The sequence below is a fragment of the Oncorhynchus kisutch genome, unplaced genomic scaffold, assembly GCF_002021735.2.
Source record: "Oncorhynchus kisutch isolate 150728-3 unplaced genomic scaffold, Okis_V2 Okis06b-Okis10b_hom, whole genome shotgun sequence".
NCBI classification, from domain to species: domain Eukaryota; kingdom Metazoa; phylum Chordata; class Actinopteri; order Salmoniformes; family Salmonidae; genus Oncorhynchus; species Oncorhynchus kisutch.
The window spans coordinates 1,050,089-1,069,289 of NW_022261983.1; the positions used below are offsets into that span (position 1 = coordinate 1,050,089).

At 43.5% G+C, this 19,201-nt stretch overlaps 1 protein-coding gene across 7 annotated transcripts in view; it reads right to left on the reverse strand.

The window, feature by feature from the left end:
* Positions 1–19,201, reverse strand: part of LOC109877343 (C-Jun-amino-terminal kinase-interacting protein 4) — a 50,071-nt gene that overhangs the window by 3,475 nt on the left and 27,395 nt on the right. For 3 of the 7 annotated variants that reach the window (XM_031814003.1, XM_031813999.1, XM_031814004.1), the window contains 26 exons: positions 17,951–18,089; positions 17,695–17,788; positions 17,408–17,541; positions 16,633–16,644; positions 15,693–15,707; positions 15,239–15,296; positions 13,774–13,926; positions 13,476–13,527; positions 13,125–13,255; positions 11,647–11,703; positions 10,097–10,273; positions 9,304–9,433; positions 9,119–9,211; positions 8,632–8,754; positions 7,804–7,996; positions 7,364–7,573; positions 6,881–7,070; positions 6,611–6,727; positions 6,281–6,361; positions 4,236–4,303; positions 3,713–3,861; positions 2,991–3,162; positions 2,173–2,286; positions 1,548–1,592; positions 363–539; positions 58–201 (listed from right to left, as the gene is read on the reverse strand). In XM_031814003.1, coding sequence (XP_031669863.1) covers positions 58–201; positions 363–539; positions 1,548–1,592; positions 2,173–2,286; positions 2,991–3,162; positions 3,713–3,861; positions 4,236–4,303; positions 6,281–6,361; positions 6,611–6,727; positions 6,881–7,070; positions 7,364–7,573; positions 7,804–7,996; positions 8,632–8,754; positions 9,119–9,211; positions 9,304–9,433; positions 10,097–10,273; positions 11,647–11,703; positions 13,125–13,255; positions 13,476–13,527; positions 13,774–13,926; positions 15,239–15,296; positions 15,693–15,707; positions 16,633–16,644; positions 17,408–17,541; positions 17,695–17,788; positions 17,951–18,089 — 3,028 coding nt within the window. The remainder of the gene's footprint in view (positions 1–57; positions 202–362; positions 540–1,547; positions 1,593–2,172; positions 2,287–2,990; positions 3,163–3,712; positions 3,862–4,235; positions 4,304–6,280; positions 6,362–6,610; positions 6,728–6,880; positions 7,071–7,363; positions 7,574–7,803; positions 7,997–8,631; positions 8,755–9,118; positions 9,212–9,303; positions 9,434–10,096; positions 10,274–11,646; positions 11,704–13,124; positions 13,256–13,475; positions 13,528–13,773; positions 13,927–15,238; positions 15,297–15,692; positions 15,708–16,632; positions 16,645–17,407; positions 17,542–17,694; positions 17,789–17,950; positions 18,090–19,201) is intronic. The other 4 variants (XM_031814000.1, XM_031814002.1, XM_031814001.1 and 1 more) reach the window with 4 other exon arrangements.

Genomic DNA, 19,201 nt, shown 5'->3' on the forward strand with positions numbered 1-19,201 from the left:
AGAGATACGTCATATAATGTCCTACACACACACACACACACACACACACACTCTCACCCATTCTGAAGTCGATGTAGCCTTCTCCTCCACTCATGACCAGGAAGGTTTTGGCAGGTTCAGAGGTCGCCATGTCAGACGACTCAGAGGCGGGGTCATCCGACCCAGAATCCCCTCCGGGTCCGGGGGACGGGATCACCTGACCTGGAACAGGAAGTTAAGTATTGAGTACTTCCTCGGTCAAGTTCAGGAAGAAACTGAATGAAACAGGTAGGAAGGGACTGCCTGCGCAGAATAATTTTAATTTTCTGTTGCAAAATGTTTCTCGTTGCACACCCTAATGATCAATACCCCTTGCTGCTTACCTGGGACGGCTGCAAAGAACTTGACTGCATCTCTGTGTCCGTGGAAACACAGCTGTGCCTGTGCCATGGAACAGTAGGGCACGTAGCTGCCTGGCAAAGTGCTCTCTGTGCCCTCCTCACTGAACACCCGCACGGCACCGCCAGGGCGATTTGGCACTGCACCCGCTGTCTTGTTGGCTACAACGTCACAACAACAACAAGACAACTATGGAGTTAAAAACAAAACCTATAGAGTAATGATGTCAGGAAAAACTCCTGGCCTTAAATTAGGAATGTCTTAACTGTAATGTTTTGCGAAGTGAATCCATTTAGCTTGTTATCCATCCATAGCAAGCGGCACACTGCAAAGCCTCCATTATAAACTGGATGTTCGATCCCTGAATGCTGATTGACTGACAGCCATGGTATATCAGATCGTATACCACGATTTTTGTACTGCTCTAATTTTTTTTTATTTTATTTATTACGTTGGTAACCAGTTTATAATAGCAATAAGGCACCTTGGGTGTTTGTGGTATAAGTCCAATATACCACGGCTAAGGGCTGTGCCTAAGAACAGCAAGGCCATCCTGAAAACACATACAGTAGACCCAAAGCCAAGGTCACGCTGTAAACATGCTACACATGGAAAGGAAGGAGTCATTATGAAATGAATGAATGGAGTGAAACATTTAGAAACAATACAGACAAGTTCAAACTAAGTTCAAGTTCAAACTAAAAGACATGTTATGGGTCGTCAACAGAGCGACAATGACTGTGACTGCCCTGCACAGACAATGAAGCAGTCAGTTGGGTCTGTTTGTTTGTCTAGCCGCATAGAGAGAAGCAGAAAACTAACTTAAGGAGAGACCAGAGACCCACTACTAGGATCAGAAACAACAGGCAGGGAGAGACCAGAGACCCACTTCTAGGATCAGAAACAACAGGCAGGGAGAGACCAGAGACCCACTTCTAGGATCAGAAACAACAGGCAGGGAGAGACCAGAGACCCACTACTAGGATCAGAAACAACAGGCAGGGAGAGACCAGAACTGACCAAAGAGCACAAACCAGGACTAGGACTAGGAATAGAAGCACTAGAGATAGAAAGGGCAAGACAGCAGGAAAGAGGGATAGAGGGACAGAGGGAGAGAAACAGAGTAGTAGGGAAAGTCTGGTTAAGCTTGCTGTGTGATGGAGACTCACCCCTGAGGCCCCTCAGTAAGACTCCATGCTGAGGAGGACCTATAGCTTCAGTGAAAGAGGGAGGAGAGGAGGAGGGATATATGGGGCAGCGGAGGAGTAGAGAGTCTATGAATACCCACTCTCTCCTTTACAGACAGCTAATTGGAGCTGTTTCATTCACTGTATGAGTGTTAATTAAGCAGGTTGGTATTTATTGGGATGACTCATGTACTGAGGCAGCTCAGCAGGATAGCCACTAGCTGGCACAGCCACAGACATTAAACCCTAACTGTAACCACACTGCTAACCTTATGCCTAACCTTAAATTAAGACCAAAAAGCTCATTTCTGATAATGACTTTGTACAATATAGCCAATTTTGACTTTGCAGCTGGCCCATCAAGTGGAAATCGCTCAATAAACGCCAACCTCCGTGAATGAATGGGCCAAGTTAAAGTAGATAAACCTTTTCACCATCCAACAACTTTATACAGTGGCGTGAAAAATATGTGTCGATCATTACGTTGTTATAAAACATGGTCTTATGAGGGACGTGAACATTTTCAAGGGGCAATGAACAATGATTGAGGGAAGGTGAGGAGAGGAGGCCATCTTAGATGACTGAGATGTAGCTGGTATGGACTTACCTTCTGACAGCGGGATGGAGATGATGACACCATTTCCTGTTCCGACCCACAGACGGCTACAGGATATCATGAGGGCTGTGATCCTGACGAAGGAGAAGCCCAGTTTACCCGTACCTAGAGAAGGGGAGAGAAGAGAGGACAGGGTCATAACACTGCTTAAACTCATGCTAAATTGGCAGTGTTACAGGGTAACAATGTACACTGAGTGTACAAAACACTTCCCATGACAGACTGACCGGGTGAATCCAGGTGAAATCTAGGATCCATTATTCATGTTAAATCCACTTCAATCAGCGTAGACGAAGTGGAAGAGACAGTTTAAGGAAGGAGTTTTAAGCCTTGAGACAATTGAGAGATGGATTGTGTTTGTGTGCCATTCAGAGGGTGAATGGGCAAGACAAAATATATAAGCATGGTACTGTTTTGATGATGTGTTTGATGTGTTTTTCGATTTCATTTGCATTGATGTCAGAGTGGTTAGAGGGACAATAGAGCCCTGAGCACCAGACCATTAGTGACCTGACGGTCATTAGCGAGTTGGGTGCTACTGTACCAACGCATGTCCAGAGTGCATGAGAGAAGATTACTGTGAATCAACGGTCATGTGGAATTTTACTGAGGTCATGACTCATGACGCCGGTGTGGTGGTAATACTGTAACCGCAACAGTCCTAAGCACAATTATTCACGTATTCCCCATGCATTCTATTGAAACAGTTATTTTTCATCTATCATCCTAAAACACCTCTGCTTTGTCAATGTCAATACTTCATGCCAATAACGTTGTATTGATTTAAACAGTGAGTCAATGTACAGTACCCAGCATCTTGGAGACGTAGGGCTCTATGTCGACGTCCTGGAGGTGCTGGTAGGTGTGGGCGTGGAACAGTCTGAGGGTGGAGTCCAGGCGGATGGATACCCAGATCCCATCTCCCACCCAGGCCAGCTGACGCACCTGACTCTCCTTCCGGGGGTGGGCGTCAAACAACTTCTACACAGGAGGAAATAGAGAAGGTAGCATTATAACCACTAGGCTACCCTGGGGCGGCAGGGTAGCCTAGTGGTTAGATCATAAGACAATGAGATCTCAAAGGACAAAGTGGGCTGGAGTTATTCTAACCTATTGTCTTGCCCATAAGTCACCAAAGGGCCTTTATCAATTTCATGGATGAAAGTCTTAAAAGTAGACAACTAGAATGGGGCGGCAGGGTAGGTTAGAGCGTTGGACTAGTAACCGAAAGGTTGCAAGTTCAAATCCCAGAACAGTTAACCCACTGTTCCTAGGCCGTCATTGAAAATAAGAATTTGTTCTTAACTGACTTGCCTAGTAAAAAAAGAACCACGAAACATCTTTAAACCAAAAGGGAGATTATACAATAACTTTAGTGTCATTTTGTGAAACTTCCTTTTGGGAATTTGCTGTGGGAAAAGTCATAAGGATTCCCATTTATCTAGCACTTTTCTGAAACACAAATCGCTTTACACTGTCCCCCCTTCTACCATCAGAAGGTTTCCCGTATAAACCACATCAGATGATGTACCTCTATCCTCATGGCCTTGGGTTGGATGACGTAGATCTTGTTCCTGTAGCCACACCACACCTTGTCATGCACCACTGTCATACAGCGGATGGAGTGGTGTGGCCGGCCCAGGTCTAGTAGGTGGTAGTTGGTCAGATCCCACTGTCCCTCTGCATAGGGAGAAACACACACAAGTGATATGCTTGTGACACAAAATGGCTGCCAAGCTGTTTTACTCCAGGGAGCATCACAATACAGGTTAACGTTTATTAGAGTCTGGTCCTGGAGGCAGAACTGTGTGATTTCCGCTAGATAGGCCAGCTGTAAAGTCACAATTGTCTATATTGTAAAAATTCATATAAACACACATTTGCTTTTGGGTCTTAATTTAAGGTTGGGGTTAGGCATTAGGGTTAGCAGTGTGGTTACAGTTATGGTTAGGTTTAAATTAATTTTGTATTACTTTGTGGCTGGGCCAGCTAGAAGATTCATTACAAAAACGCTAACCTGCATCACAATATGGCTTGAATCAATGCATCCTTACCCAGGCCTCTGTGGAATATAGCCAACGTGCCATCAGCCAAGGCAACCAGGACTCTTCCTCTCACATGCCTGCAGACAGAGAGCACACATAGACATGTCTGGTGAGATATACATGGCCTGAATACTCACTACAAGACATGTCTGGTGAGATATACATTGCCTGAATACTCACTACAAGACATGTCTGGTGAGATATACATGGCCTGAATACTCACTACAAGACATGTCTGGTGAGATATACATGGCCTGAATACTCACTACAAGACATGTCTGGTGAGATATACATGGCCTGAATACTCACTACAAGACATGTCTGGTGAGATATACATGGCCTGAATACTCACTACAAGACATGTCTGGTGAGATATACATGGCCTGAATACTCACTACAAGTACTGTCTGTCTCTCCTTGGGAACCTTTGTGTGTGAAATAATCCAAAAATCATATCAATCATGTACAATATCAGTCAAAAGTTTGGACACACCTACTCATTCAAGGGTTTTTCTTTAATTTTACTATTTTCTACGTAGAATAATAGTTAAGACACCAAAACTACGAAATAACAAATATGGAATCATGTAGTAACCAAAAAAGTGTTAAACAAATCAAAATATATTTAATATTTGAAATTCTTCAAAGTAACCACTCTTTGCCTTGATAACAGCTTTGCACACTCTTGGCATTCTCTCAACCAGCTTCATGTGCTAGTCACCTGGAATGCATTTCAATCAACAGGTGTGCCTTGTTAAAAGTTCATTTGTGGAATTTCTTTCCTTCTTAATGCATTTGAGCCAATCATTTGTGTTGTGACAAGGCAGGGGTGGTATACAGAATATAGCCCTATTTCATAGTATGGCAAGAACAGCTCAAATAAACAAAGATAAATGACAGTCCATCATTACTTGAAGACATGAAGGTCGGTCAATCCGCAAAGTTTCTTCAAGCGCAGTTGCAAAAAAACACCAAGCACTATGATGAAATGGCTCTTATGAGGACCTCCACAGGAAAGGAAGACCCAGAGTTACCTCTGCTGCAGAGGATAAGTTCATTAGAGTAAACTGCACCTCAGATTGCAGCCCAAATAAATGCTTCACAGAGTTCAAGTAACAGACACATCTAATCATCAACTGTTCAGAGGAGACTGTGTGAATTGGCCGAATTGCTGCAAAGAAACCACTACTCAAGGACACCAATAAAAAGAAGATACTTGCTTGGGCCAAGAAACAAGTGCAAAGGACATTAGACTGGTGGAAATCTGTCCTTTGGTCTGATGAGTCCAAATTTCCGATTTTTGGTTCCATCCGCTGTGTCTTTGTGAGATGCAAAGTAGGTGAACGCACGATCTCCGCATGTGTGGTTCCCACCATGAAGGATGGAGGAGGTAGTGTGATGGTGTGGGGGTGCTTTGCTGGTGACACTGGTTGATGATTTATTTAGAATTCAAGGCACACTTAACGAGCATGGCTACCACAGCATTCTGCAGAGATTCGCCATCCCATCTGGTTTGCACTTAGTGGGACTATCATTTGTTTTTCAACAGGACAATGACCCAACACACCTTCAGGCTGTGTAAGGGCATTTTGACCAAGAAGGAGAGTGATGGAGTGCTGCATCAGATGACCTGGCCTCCTCAATTGCCCGACCCCAACCCAATTGAGATGGTTTGGGATGAGTTGGACCGCAGAGTGAAGGAAAAGCTGCCAACAAGTGCTCAGCATATGTGGGAACTCCTTCAAGACTGTTGGAAAAGCATTACTCATGAAGCTGGTTGAGAGAATGCCAAGAGTGTGCAAAGCTGTCATCAAGGCAAAGGTGGCTCTTTTGAAGAATCTAAAATATTCTATATGTTTTGATTTGCTTAACACTTATTTTGGTTACTTCATGATTCCATGTGTAATTTCATAGTTTTGATGTCTTCCCTATTATTCAACAATGTAGAAAATATTCAAATTAAATAAAAACCTTGATTGAGTAGATGTGTCCAAACTTTTGATTGGTATTGTATATAAATGACTGAGTACTAGTGGAGTCCTCAGAGTACTCACACTATGTTGAGGATGGAGTCCTTTAGCTTGATGGCGTGGAGACACTTCCTCCACCGAGCCACAGAAGAGTGCACATACAAACTAGAGAGGGAGGAGACAAGAGAGGAGACAAAGATTAAGAAACACAATCCTCAAATAAATGGGGCTGATTTTCTAAAGATAATTATACAGATCAGGGTGCATAAACAAAAATAAAGATTAACAGCGAAATTACAAAAAATGTATAATGCGTTTTTCTTTTCTTGACCAAAGAGATTCTACTATATATTCCATACTCATTTATTTCTGTGTGGCCCTAGTGGCCCCTGGTGACCACTCCCTTGTCCTCACCATCCGTTCTGGGCCCCCAGCCACATGGTGGGCAGGGCGCTGCTCATCCTCTGGACGTCCTCTCCAGCAGGGAGCATGTCGTCGGGAAGAGACGCCTCACCCACCCCCTCCTGGTCCCTGGGAGACAGAGAGAAAGAACAGGGCTGGTGAGCTTTAGTGTATCAAACACACATTAATCACTCATGTATAAAAACCCAGTGCCTTAAACAAGGGACCAGAGTTCTCCCTGGTCAGGTCACTACTAACTAGTACTAGGTCAGACAGTCTCACCTCTGTGTGTCTGCAGTGGAGGACTCATGGTGGCCGGCTCCCAGAGGGTCTGTGAACACGTGTTCTGTGTAGATGCCTGGCTGACTGACGACCAGCCCCTGGCTCTCCTCCCCCTCCTCTGTAGCCTCTGTGGCCTCTTCCGCCGTGGGGACCCCATCCTCTGCAGGACTGGGCTCTCTGGACAGATCCACTGTTGGGTGGAGGTAGGGGGAATATGTAGAGAGAAAATATTACAGTAAGTATGCATTAGATACAAAAGGATCATTCAGGGTGGAACCCAGGGCATACCCCAGTTTTAATGTGTGTGAAAGTGTGAAAATGCCAACACTAAAACCCCTCATTCAACTACTCCTGGTTGAATGAAATGGTATAGTTCTGGGCAGGAACAAATGCCTTCAAACCCTGTATCTCTCCAGGACTAGTGATGGAGGTGACCACTGCTATAATGTCCTGAACCGCAGCCAGTTCCTGTGTCTGTGTTACCTGAGCTGTGCTGGGCCGGGAGGTCATTGAGCCCTGCCCCGGCCATCTGGAGGACGGCGGTGGTCCCTTCCGTTGCCAAGGCGCCGTCGCTGCCCGCGGAGCCCAGACTGGCCACGCTGCCTGTCAATGACACGCCATCAACTAGCCCAGACTCCAGGTCCTGGGGTACAGGTAGCTCCTCCCCTGCAGGGTAGTCTGTCTCCAACACACCTGAGAAACAGACATGTGAAAACACACAGAAGTGAGCACACACAGTACCGTTTTATTCATTCCATTCAGACGTTACAATGACCCCTTCATCTGATTGAACGTAACACCAGCCAACACTGACATATACAGACCCATCTTGAGACATTATGAGGAATATTAATACTATAAATTCCTCATAAACTGTACACAAACATACACACACAAACTACACACAAACATCACACACATACCTGGTATGCTGGCGATGCAGAGGACGTGTGAGTTGCAGGCGTAGAAGCTGTCCAGCAGGTCAGAGGGCTGGTTGGCCTCCAGCACCATGACTTTAGTAGAGGAGTGGGTACTGGTACAGATCCACACCCTGCAGGACATCTCATCCTGCAGGTGCAGCTCCTTCTCCTTCTCCTGGTCACCTTTCTCCTGCTCCTGAAGCAAGGACAGGACAGGCTGATCATGAGTAAGGACAGGACAGACTGATCATGAGCAAGGACAGGATAGACTGATCATGAGCAAGGACAGGATAGACTGATCATGAGCAAGGACAGGACAGACTGATCATGAGTAAGGACAGGACAGACTGATCATGAGCAAGGACAGGATAGACTGATCATGAGCAAGGACAGGACAGACTGATCATGAGCAAGGACAGGATAGACTGATCATGAGCAAGGACAGGACAGACTGATCATGAGCTCCATTATACCAGGACTAGTATGTATAAGGGCTAACAATGTTGACTTGACTGAGGCCTGTCATGATGGCTTGAGGCCAGTAAATATGAGAGCTTTAACTTGTGTCTGTATGTATTACCATCCAGTCTGCTTTCTCCAGTCATTTACAGTACAAGCTCTCAAAAACAGCATTAAACTGTTTTAAACACTTATATTGTATAAAGTTCCAGCATACAGTACTTTTGTTGACTGATATACAAGCTCTCTAAAACAGTCAGAAGTTTCCATATACTGTCCTGTGATCCTGATGAGACACCCTCCTTATGTCAAGGTGCTTAAGGTACGGGTACACCCCCCTTGGCCAACATGCTCAAAACACCTCCCCCTTACCTTGTTCTCTGTCTCTAAATGGTCCAGGCTGCTCACAGAGCCCTTCCTGCTCTGTCCTTCCAACATGGACCCTCCCTCTCTGATCTTCCCTCCTGACATGTTCACACCCGCAGCACACCACAGCTGCAGACATATCAATCAATCAAACAACGTCAAATTTATAGAAATTGCATTTAAAAAAGCTCAATACACCACAGGAGGTTAGTGGCATCTTAATTAGGAAGGACAGCACGTGGTAATGGCTGGAGCGGAATGAGTGGAAAGGTATCAACAACATCAAACACAAAGTTTCCATGTGTTTGATGCCATTCCATTTGCTCCATTCTAGCCATTATTATGAGCTGTCCTCCCCTCAGCAGCCTCCATTGCAAAACATGTATTATACTTGTGTATCACAACTTGGTATTCAAATGTTGCATTGTGCACAATAGTAATGTATGTTTTCACAGATCAAAATGAACTTAATCACAGTGTGTGCTGTGCTCACCTTCATAGAAGCATCTTTCTGGTCCAGGGGCCTCAGGTAGACTGGCACAGGTAGATTCTTCTCTTTGTTCTCTGTTGGGCCCCCGTTCACTACCTGAAAGGACACACAAGATGTCATATAAAAAATAAAAACTTGGATATGGTTATTATTGCAAACTCTCTCCCTCCCATCCCCTCCTCTCCTACCTTAGATTTGCTGGGTAGACTCCATCCGTGGGCCTGTACCTGTCCATCCTCCTTCTGCATGTGGGCTTTGACCTGTCTGTACTGGGCCCTCTTTTGCTCCCTACGGGACGGAGAGGCGCACGGGTCCATTCTGACAGGGAGACAGGACAAAAAGGGCCGGTTTGCTGAATCCTGGACTAGAAAGCACTGTCAAATGAGATTCTGCAATGAAAAAGCTTTGAGGTCCAGAAATATGCCCAATATGGGTCATGAGAAACAAGCCCTAGGAGTATATGAACGTTTGTGTAGCATGGTTATGAAGAGTTCTAAAATAGAACAGGTTATGAAGTTCTAAAATAGAACAGGTTATGAAGAGTTCTAAAATAGAACAGGTTATGAAGAGTTCTAAAATAGAACAGGTTATGAAGAGTTCTAAAATAGAACAGGTTATGAAGAGTTCTAAAATAGAACAGGTTATGAAGAGTTCTAAAATAGAACAGGTTATGAAGAGTTCTAAAATAGAACAGGTTATGAAGAGTTCTAAAATAGAACAGGTCATGAAGAGTTCTAAAATAGAACAGGTCATGAACAGTTCTAAAATAGAACAGGTCATGAACAGTTCTATAATAGAACAGGTCATGAACAGTTCTAACCATCATAAGTAGTTGACCCACATATCCATGATTCTATTATAAGTGCTGTGTAATACATGGAGTGAATGACCATAGCTCATCATGGCAGAGGTCAAGAGAGGAATAAGGAGAGCTACAACAGTACTAACACATGATAGAATGAGTGCTGTGTCACTACTCACTCCTCGTTGAGGAAGTCGAAGGCCTTGGACTTCTCGGTGGGGAACTGGGAGAAGGTGCTGCTCCTCTTCTTCATTCCCCCTCCTGCAGGGGGCGTGTACCTCACCTCCCTCCCCTGGGACTCCGCCTTCTTCATCACTGCCGTGCTGGAGGAGGAGGGGCTAAAGAGGCGGCTGAAACTGCGGGGGGGGAGAGAAAGAAACAATAGGGATGCGAAGGGGGAGGGGGGGTTGGTATAGGGAGGAGCAAGGCCGGGGGTCAACCACCAACCAACAGTAAACAGTCACCCACCACCACCACCACCACCATCACCTCAAGTATAGTGAAGTGAAGCATGCTGGGGATTTGGGAACCTTGATTAACAAAGCCAAGGCCCACCCATTACAATACCACTCGTGGCCCCTTAACTGAACGGGAGTCATACATATTAATATATAGTATTATAAGCCTACATACAGTACACTAGTACTGTATATTAGGACACCTACACCTGTGTATTTCTGTGTTTGTATATACGTTTTGGCATATGTTATCTGAATGTCGATAGCAGATAGTAATCTGATAGTGTGGGACAGATGGTAATCAAGCAGATAGATTTCAATAGACTGCATAACATGTGATTACAATGAGCTCCACAGCACAGTAAGAGGAAAGAGCCCCATGTTAAGACAGTTAATCACAGTAAAACTCACAGGGATGAAGGAGGACACCTCTGTCAGTTGATCAAAAGAAGCATGCAATTATATTGTTCATTATTTTCTTCATATGTCTACACATCATACTGTAATGGACAGTAGATCTTACAAGAATGCGCATTAATAAAGAGTTGGACATATTTAAATCTCCGCACTACAACAGGTTATAGGCCTATTGCAGAACGAAGCACTTGTCCATATATTTTCCTGTAAACAAATACAACTTCTGAGAGGACATGAAGGAGGTACAATCAGCTGACATAGACCTCTCCCTCTCAGCAGTCTTTAAGCAGACTAGCAGGACAACATAAGGCAACAGGGGCAGGCGGGGGGGAGGGCAAGAGAATCACATTGGACTGATTTGTTTGTGGATTGGATGGAAAACATAAAGAGTAGTACACATCCAGGATATGTCTATTGTTCAGGGGACTGTAGCAGACCTGGGTTCAAATACTATTTAAAATCCTTCAAATACTTTGAACGTTTGCTTTAGCCTGCCTGGACTGCCAGGTGGGTGAGATATACGCAGTTGGGAATTTTCTATTGGTTCCGTTGCAATAGGCAAGCTCAATCAAGCAAAGCTAAAGGATTTGAAAGGATTTGAAATAGTATTTAAACCCATGGCTAGACTGTAGTTACTGTACCAAGGGACAAGAGAGGGATGGCTATGATGTTTAAAACATTTACCTAAGACTGAACATTTAATAGCACATCCAAAAAGAAAGAAAACAGGGATGGAATTTCCAGAATGTTAGCATATGATATCTTGTTGATAGTGTTGAATACATCATATCAGAAATGTATAGAATTCCTATGAGTTATTTCGTACAGGTAGTCATTGAAGGAGAACTGCTTACAATTGCCAGATGCTGGATTTCTTCTTCTCAGTAAGGGAAGGGTTTTCTCTGGAGGCTCTGGTAAGACAACACAACAGTAAGGGAAGGGTTTTCTCTGGAGGCTCTGGTAAGACAACACAACATGGCATCATGTTAAAGGGACTGTTCAGCAGAATTACTTACGACATTGGTTAGTTTAACCAAACCAAAGTGTTGATCGCAGTCACTCTTTGTCCATAAAAAGCCTTCTAAGTATAGAGATATTTAGATAACTATGTCATTTCTCTGAACTATCCCTTCAACTCATTCATTTAAATTGGTAGAGCAAGGATAGAGCAGACGGATGATTTCAGAGTGGAGTCTCAGAGTGGAGCTTAAAGAGTGTATATGAAAGGGGTTGTGGAGAAGGAAACCCTTCACTAGGCAACAGAGTATTATGTTTCATTCTATTTATTAACATTTGATCTCCAAAAATGTTTATTTACTTTTGAACATTCTGGAAGTTTGGTGTTCTGAAACAATGAACTTTGACGTCACTCTGGGAACCAGTTATAAAGCAACAGCAGCATATTACTATAGCAGAGGCCATGGAAACAACTGCTGCATATTACTATAGCAGAGGCCATGGAAACAACTGGGGAAAGGATTCATATGTTGTATCCATAGTCCTTTGCCTATTCCTTCATGTAGGTATCTGATTCTAGAAAAAAATATATATATATATATATTGAGCCTCTCTCTCTCGTTAGCTAGCTAGCTATGGCTATCCAACATTGGAACTCTTCCATGTCAAGGTAAGCTTTTGGTTTAATAAATGTATTGCCACGGGGCTCACCAGTGTAACTGCTAAACTACTTACTGACTGTACACCGTAATGCATGATTGTAGCACATTAGTTCTGGTAGATATGTTGACTATGACATTAGCTAACATGGTGACAACAATGTAGGCTTGGTGTAGTGGTTAGCGATCATTTGCGCCTAGGCACAGACAGCTGTTGTGTTGTGCAATGAAGTCCACAAGCGAAGGGAAAAGGTGAGAAGAGGAGAGAACGTGGATGTGAGAAGGAATCATACAACAAGCAAAGTGATTATGCTGTTTGGATGTGGCTTCTATGAAAGCGAACTGTGTTTGCAGGTGATCAGGGGTGTATTCATTCTGCCGATTCTGTTGAAAAACAAATCTTAAATCTTAAATGGGGAATGTGAATAACATTTATCCAATATGCTGTAATAGAAATAAGGCCATGCTCATTAAAAATTGTCCTCCCTGATCTTAAATGGCACCGACCGCCACTGACTCAAGTGTATGGCAGTGGCCTAGTTTCAAGTCTAGCATTCAGATTAAGAGGAAAGTCCTCTTAAAATGTGGAGATATAATTTCCCAAATTGTTTAATGGGCCATATTGTTTAAAAATACATGGTTAGCTGAGGGATTGCATTGTATACTGGCTCTATTCGATTCCCTTCAATCCTACTCTCTCCTCTCCTCCTCCTCACCTGATCATCTCTGTCCACCTAACAGCCTCCTGTAATTCCATCAGTCTCTCCTTGTACTGGTTCCTCTCCATGAGGACTCTAGCCATCTCTACCCTGGTGAACCTCTTCCTCTGGGCTGTAGGAACGTCACTCTGAAACACCAGAGAGAGAGGGTGTTTTTAATTGGTCGGACATACAACGCACCAATCATAGTAACAAGCTGAATTTTAAGGAAGGTACATTTTGCAGCAATATCATAAAAATATACATTTAACAGTGATTACAATATAGAAAAGGGCACCACTATAGGACATGAAGAGGTACAGTCACATTATACAGGACAATGTTATACATATGGTAAGAGGCACTCACATCCTCTTCCTCGTTTGGCTTCCCTTTCACCTCCTCCATCTCCACACGCACTCTGGAAAAACAGAAGAATTGGTTCATCAACAATATGCTATGCCATGTGTTCATGTTGACAGTTTACTCTTGGTGACTTGCCTAAAAACAGTCTTATAATTGGGGTGGCCATATTAATATGGTGTGTTGCTGTTGTCAAATCAAATCAAATCTGATTTGTCACATGCCCTGAATACAACAGGTGTAGAACTTACATGATCAGTTGTGTGTAGTGTGTTATCGTGTGTTGTTGTTGTTATTCACCCACTTCTTGAGCTCCTCCTCCAGCTCTCTGTTCTTCTCCTCCAGGTTTTTCCTGGTCTGTGTCACAGCGTCTAGTTCCCCCTGCAACACTTCCTTCTCACACGACAGCTCATCCACCCGCGCTATCAGGTCATTCTTCACCACATTCAGAGCGTTCCTACAGGAAACAAGGGGGGAAAGGAATGAATGTGACACCTTACAACACTGCATGCAAGCTGTTTGTGTTATGTTGTGCTTCCAGTATATAGTCCAGTATAGTGGGATCTACAAAGCTAATTACATCTAAATATGGAATAGACTTTAGACCAGTTTAAAAGACTAATAACATTTTAATAACTTTATAAATGCAACATGTAAAGTGTTAGTCCCATGTTTCATGAGCTGAAATAAAAGATCCCAGAAACAAAAAGCTTCTTTCTCTAAAATGTTGTGCTGAAATTTGTTTACGTCCCTGTTAGTGAGCATTTCTCCTTTGCCAAGATTATCCATCCACCTGACAGGTGTGGCATTTCAATAAGCTGATTACACAGCATGATTATTACACAGGTCCACCTTGTGTTGGGGACAATAAAAGGCCACTCTAAAATGTCATTTTTTGTCACACAACACAATGCCACAGATGTCTCAAATTGAGGGAGCGTGTAATTGCCACGCTGACTACAGGAATGTCCACCAGAGCTGTTGCCAGAGAATTGCATGTTCATTTCTCTACCATAAGCCACCTCCAACTTCGTTTTAGAGAATTTTGCAGTACAGCCAACTGGCCTCACAGCCGCAGACCATGTGTATGGCATCGCGTGGGCGAGCGGTTTGCTGATGTCGACGTTGTGAACAGAGTGCTCCACGGTGGTGGTGGCGGTGGGGTTATGGTATGGGCAGATAACATGATGAGATATTGAGGCCCATTGTCGTGCCATTCATCTGCCGCCATCACCTCACGTTCCAGCATGATAATGCACGGCCCCATGTCACAAGGATCTGTACACAATTCATGGAAGCTGAAAACGTCCCAGTTCTTCTATGGCCTGCATACTTACCAGACATGTCACCCCTTGAGCATGTTTGGGATGCTCTAGATCGATGTGTAGGAAAGCGTGTTAAAGTTCCGGCCAATATCCAGAAACTTCGCACAACCATTGAAGAGTGGGACAACATTCCACAGGCCACAATCAACAGCCTGATCAGCTTTATGCGAAGGAGATGTGTCACGCTGCATGATGCAAATGGTGTTCACACCAGATACTGACTGGTTTTCTGATCTACGCCCCTACCTTTTTTTAAGGTATCTGTGACCAACTGATGCATTTCTGTATTCCCAGTCATGTGAAATCCCTAGATTAGGACCTAATGAATTTATGGGACTCTGTAAATCAAATCCTTGAAATTGTTGCATGATGCGTTTATATTTTTGTTCTGTATAAATGTAAAATAAATGTAAAAGTACACCGATCTCAGTGTGTTTTTCTTACTTTGTCTCCATTAGTTGTGTGTTCTCCGTGATCAGGTTCTCAACCTCACGACCCATACCTGTAAACAAGGAGCAACACCAGCCAGGGGAGAAATGACCTCGTTTTCTGCTTTGTGTTCATACAACTGGAGTTTACAGAACAGCATGTGTAGAAGGCCTGGATAGATTCTATTATGTATCAAATAGTTCTTAATCAACTATGTTTTTAAAATCTTCATCCAAAATAAATCTATATTTATGGAGGTGCATTTACTTCAATGGATGAACACATCGTCACATTGACTGACTTTAATATTCATATAGATATAATAAAGAATCAGTCCATTCAGGGTGTTAAATACCTCATAGTGAGATATTTCTAAGAAGTACAAAACAGGGACAACCCCAACAGCCACCACACAGAACATGTTACATGTCGCAACAGAGTAGGATGGAGCGAGCGGGTGAGGTCTTACCGAGCAAGCTAAGGTCTGATAAAACCATGCAATCCAAGTCAGGCAAGAGAACGAGAGAGAGGTGGAGAGAGTGAGACATGAGGTATGTATGAGAAACACAACGGAGGAATGAGAGCTAGGGTACTCCTAACATGCTAGTGGGGAAAGGAATGAGAGCTAGGGTACTCCTAACAGGCTAGTGGGGAAAGGAATGAGAACTAGGGTACTCCTAACAGGCTAGTGGGGAAAGGAATGAGAACTAGGGTACTCCTAACAGGCTAGTGGAGAAAGGAATGAGTTACAGTTCTAGGGTAGCGAGACAGTTGGGAAAGCTAGAGAAGCTATAAAAACAAACACACAGACTAAAACTACTTCAGCTGTATAGTAAAAAATGTGTTATTTAAGCTGTACGATGAGTTATTCTTCATGCTTATGGTGCATGTTTGACAGAAATCAGTATAACCAAAGCAGTTATATGAAGAACAAACATTTTCCAAATGCATTTAGCCTTCTAACAGTTTTCATATGTCTGGTTTCATCTTGTGATCAACTTTTGTTTCCACTGTAATGCTAGCGAGGAGCGGAGGTCAAATGCAGGTCAAGGCAGTAGTAGTAGAGCAATGAGCTGTAGATATGAGGTGGTGAGAGGCCAAATGTAGAGCAGGCCAAATGTAGAGCAGGGATGGGCAACTGGTCCTGAAGGGCCACAGTGTATACAGGCAGGCTTTTGTTCCAGCCCAGCATTGAAACACACCAGATTCACAAAGCCTGATAAACTAGCCATGGTTTTCCAATATAGACCGTGTTTGCTTTAATTAAGTCAGGTGTGTTAGGGTGGAGCAAAATCCTGCACCCACAACTGCAGATACCCATCCCTGGAATAGAGTTTTTCTCTGAGGGCATAGAGAGAGGTATCAGAGGAGAAATAACAAAGGAGAGGTTTTGAGGTCATAATACACACCAGAGTACTCCACTGGGGTTAGGGACAAGAGCCAGAGGAGAGGACACAACGAGGAGAGAGAGAGGCGGGTTAGACACTGATGGAGCTAACAGCAGAGAATGACTTTCAACTTATACAAGCAGAATTTCTAAATCCAGTTTAGCTTTATTTTTACCTAACAGCAACGGTTATTTCACTTCAGTGCAACAGCCAGTGTGTATTAGTGAGCTGAATGTAGTAAAATAGTGTCAGTTTATTGTCTAACTCAGTGGCCTGCTACTATAGTAATTCATGAGTTAGCATGCATTGAACACAGAAGCAGGAACCACGTAGGGAGGTCACCTGGGTAAACAACACACTCAGACACTCACAAGGGGTTAACACAAGTCATCCCAAAACTAGTTCAACTCCATCTGTCAAAAGACATATTCTAAAGATACACTTTTAAATGAATCCAATTGTTTGGACACAGTTTGTTCGTCCATTTTTTTAAATAGATAAATCTTCCCAAAAGTTGCTGTAATGCTGGGTGAAAATGAATACTGTTTCTTGAAGGTGTCAGGCTTAATTTAGTTCTTACAGAATAGCTTATTTAGAAACGGATCCTTGTGTTGTAATTCATTATCACAACGTTACTACAATGTTACTACAACATTACTAAAATAGCCACAGATCGTTAAAGGTGTTATATTTCATTAGAGTCACTAGTGTTATAACAATGTTACTACAATCCTAAACACTACACATCCTTGGAGGTGTTTTGCTGCCATAGGAAAGAGGTCCTTCCCTCACTTACCCAGCAGGTCGGCCCCCTCGTCCACGTCTCCGATGACGTCCCCTATGCCTGCAGACGACAGCTCCGCAAACAGAGAGTCTGTGTTGCGGTCAAACGCCATGTTCTCAATGCCAATGCCTCCTTTGGTCGGGGTGCTGCATAGTGGAGGGATTAGCAGTTAGCATTTAGCACATTGTACAGGAGTAATACCCAATGTATTTCAAGGTCTAAATTGTAGTCTCAATTTGTCAATGAAAGAGAGGATTTATCCCAAGTTGACTATATGGTGATGGTTCTGTAGGGGTTACCTGGATGCTTTGTATCCACTGAGGTCCATGTCCAGTTCAGGGGTGGACTCAATGATGTCATGCACCTCTGAGCTATCCTCGTTCTCTGGCAAACCTACAGGACACATATCATACGGAATAGAATCAAATCTAAGAGACCTTCATTATGTGCTATTAGATCATCAAGAATGGATATAAAGACAAATCTCTCTGTCATCTACCATTATAATACTTGTCATGAGGACTTAGTTGCAGTATCGTGAGTAACATTTCATACCCACTGATATTGACCTGTTCCCCAGTGCCGCCAGCAACTCCATGCTCTTACTGTTTGGCCCCTCCCCCTCCATGGCGACGTCCGAGGCCGTGGTGGACATGAGAGTGACCGACTTTGGGCCAAGGTCCGACAGCTCATCCTGCAACCACAACCGATAGGGTCATCATAGAGGTCATAGAGAGGTCAAGAGTCAAAGGTTAACCCTAACCTTGACCTTGACCCATTTTCCTGAAGTAGGGCCCAGAGTTTTTCATGGTACGGTCATGTGCGGAGGAAAAACTCCTGCCTCTAGTGCTAGGTACAGTGGAGACAGAACAGGAACTAAGGAACACAGGGACATCACCATGGTAACAGGTCCGACAGGGGAGACACCACAACACCACAGCTCAGCCTGGCTTAAAGCAATCACACTGGAGCTGGGGACAAAACTAAACAAGCACTAGTTACAGACATTGAGGATACAAGTAGTACAGACAGAAACACAGAATCTCCTGTGATCCATCAACTTCCATTAAAAATGTATTCTATTATGAGTCAGTTAAGAACAAATTCTTATTTACAATGACGGCCTACACCGGCTAAACCCGGACAATGCTGGGCCAATTGTGTGCCGCCCATTGGGACTCCCAATCACAGCTGGATGTAATTCAGCCTGGATTCAAACCAGGAGCTGTAGTGACGCCTCTTGCACTGAGATGCAGTGCCTTAGACCACTGCGCCACTCGGGAGTAAAGATGTTTCATTTTAATATATAACATTTCTTAAAGGTATTTATTTGAAGTGATGGCTTTTTCATTGGGAGAAGCTCTAAAAAACTGAAATTGGTATCCATTATTCTGTACAATAATCAAATATGAATTTGATGGTAGATTATCTATTTTGTGTAGTTTGAGCTCAGGACCAGGAACATGTTGACTGGGACAAGAAAGGGTAGAACACAGTCAACAGCTAATACACACTAATTCACACTTCACATCAGATCACAGGGTTCACATGGACTTCACAAGAGGTCAGAGGTCAACACAGAACATAAACCAATCATGGGCCCAGTGGGGAGTGCCATTCCTTCACTGAGAGACGACAACACAGAACACACACACAACTCAAAGGTCAGCTCATAACAGAAACAAACACAAGATTCACTATGAATGACAACACAATAATAAGTGAACTAATCTCCAATGTTAAGTCTACATAGAGTACAATAAGATAGAAAAGTACAGAGTGGAGTTCTACTGTGTAAAACTACAG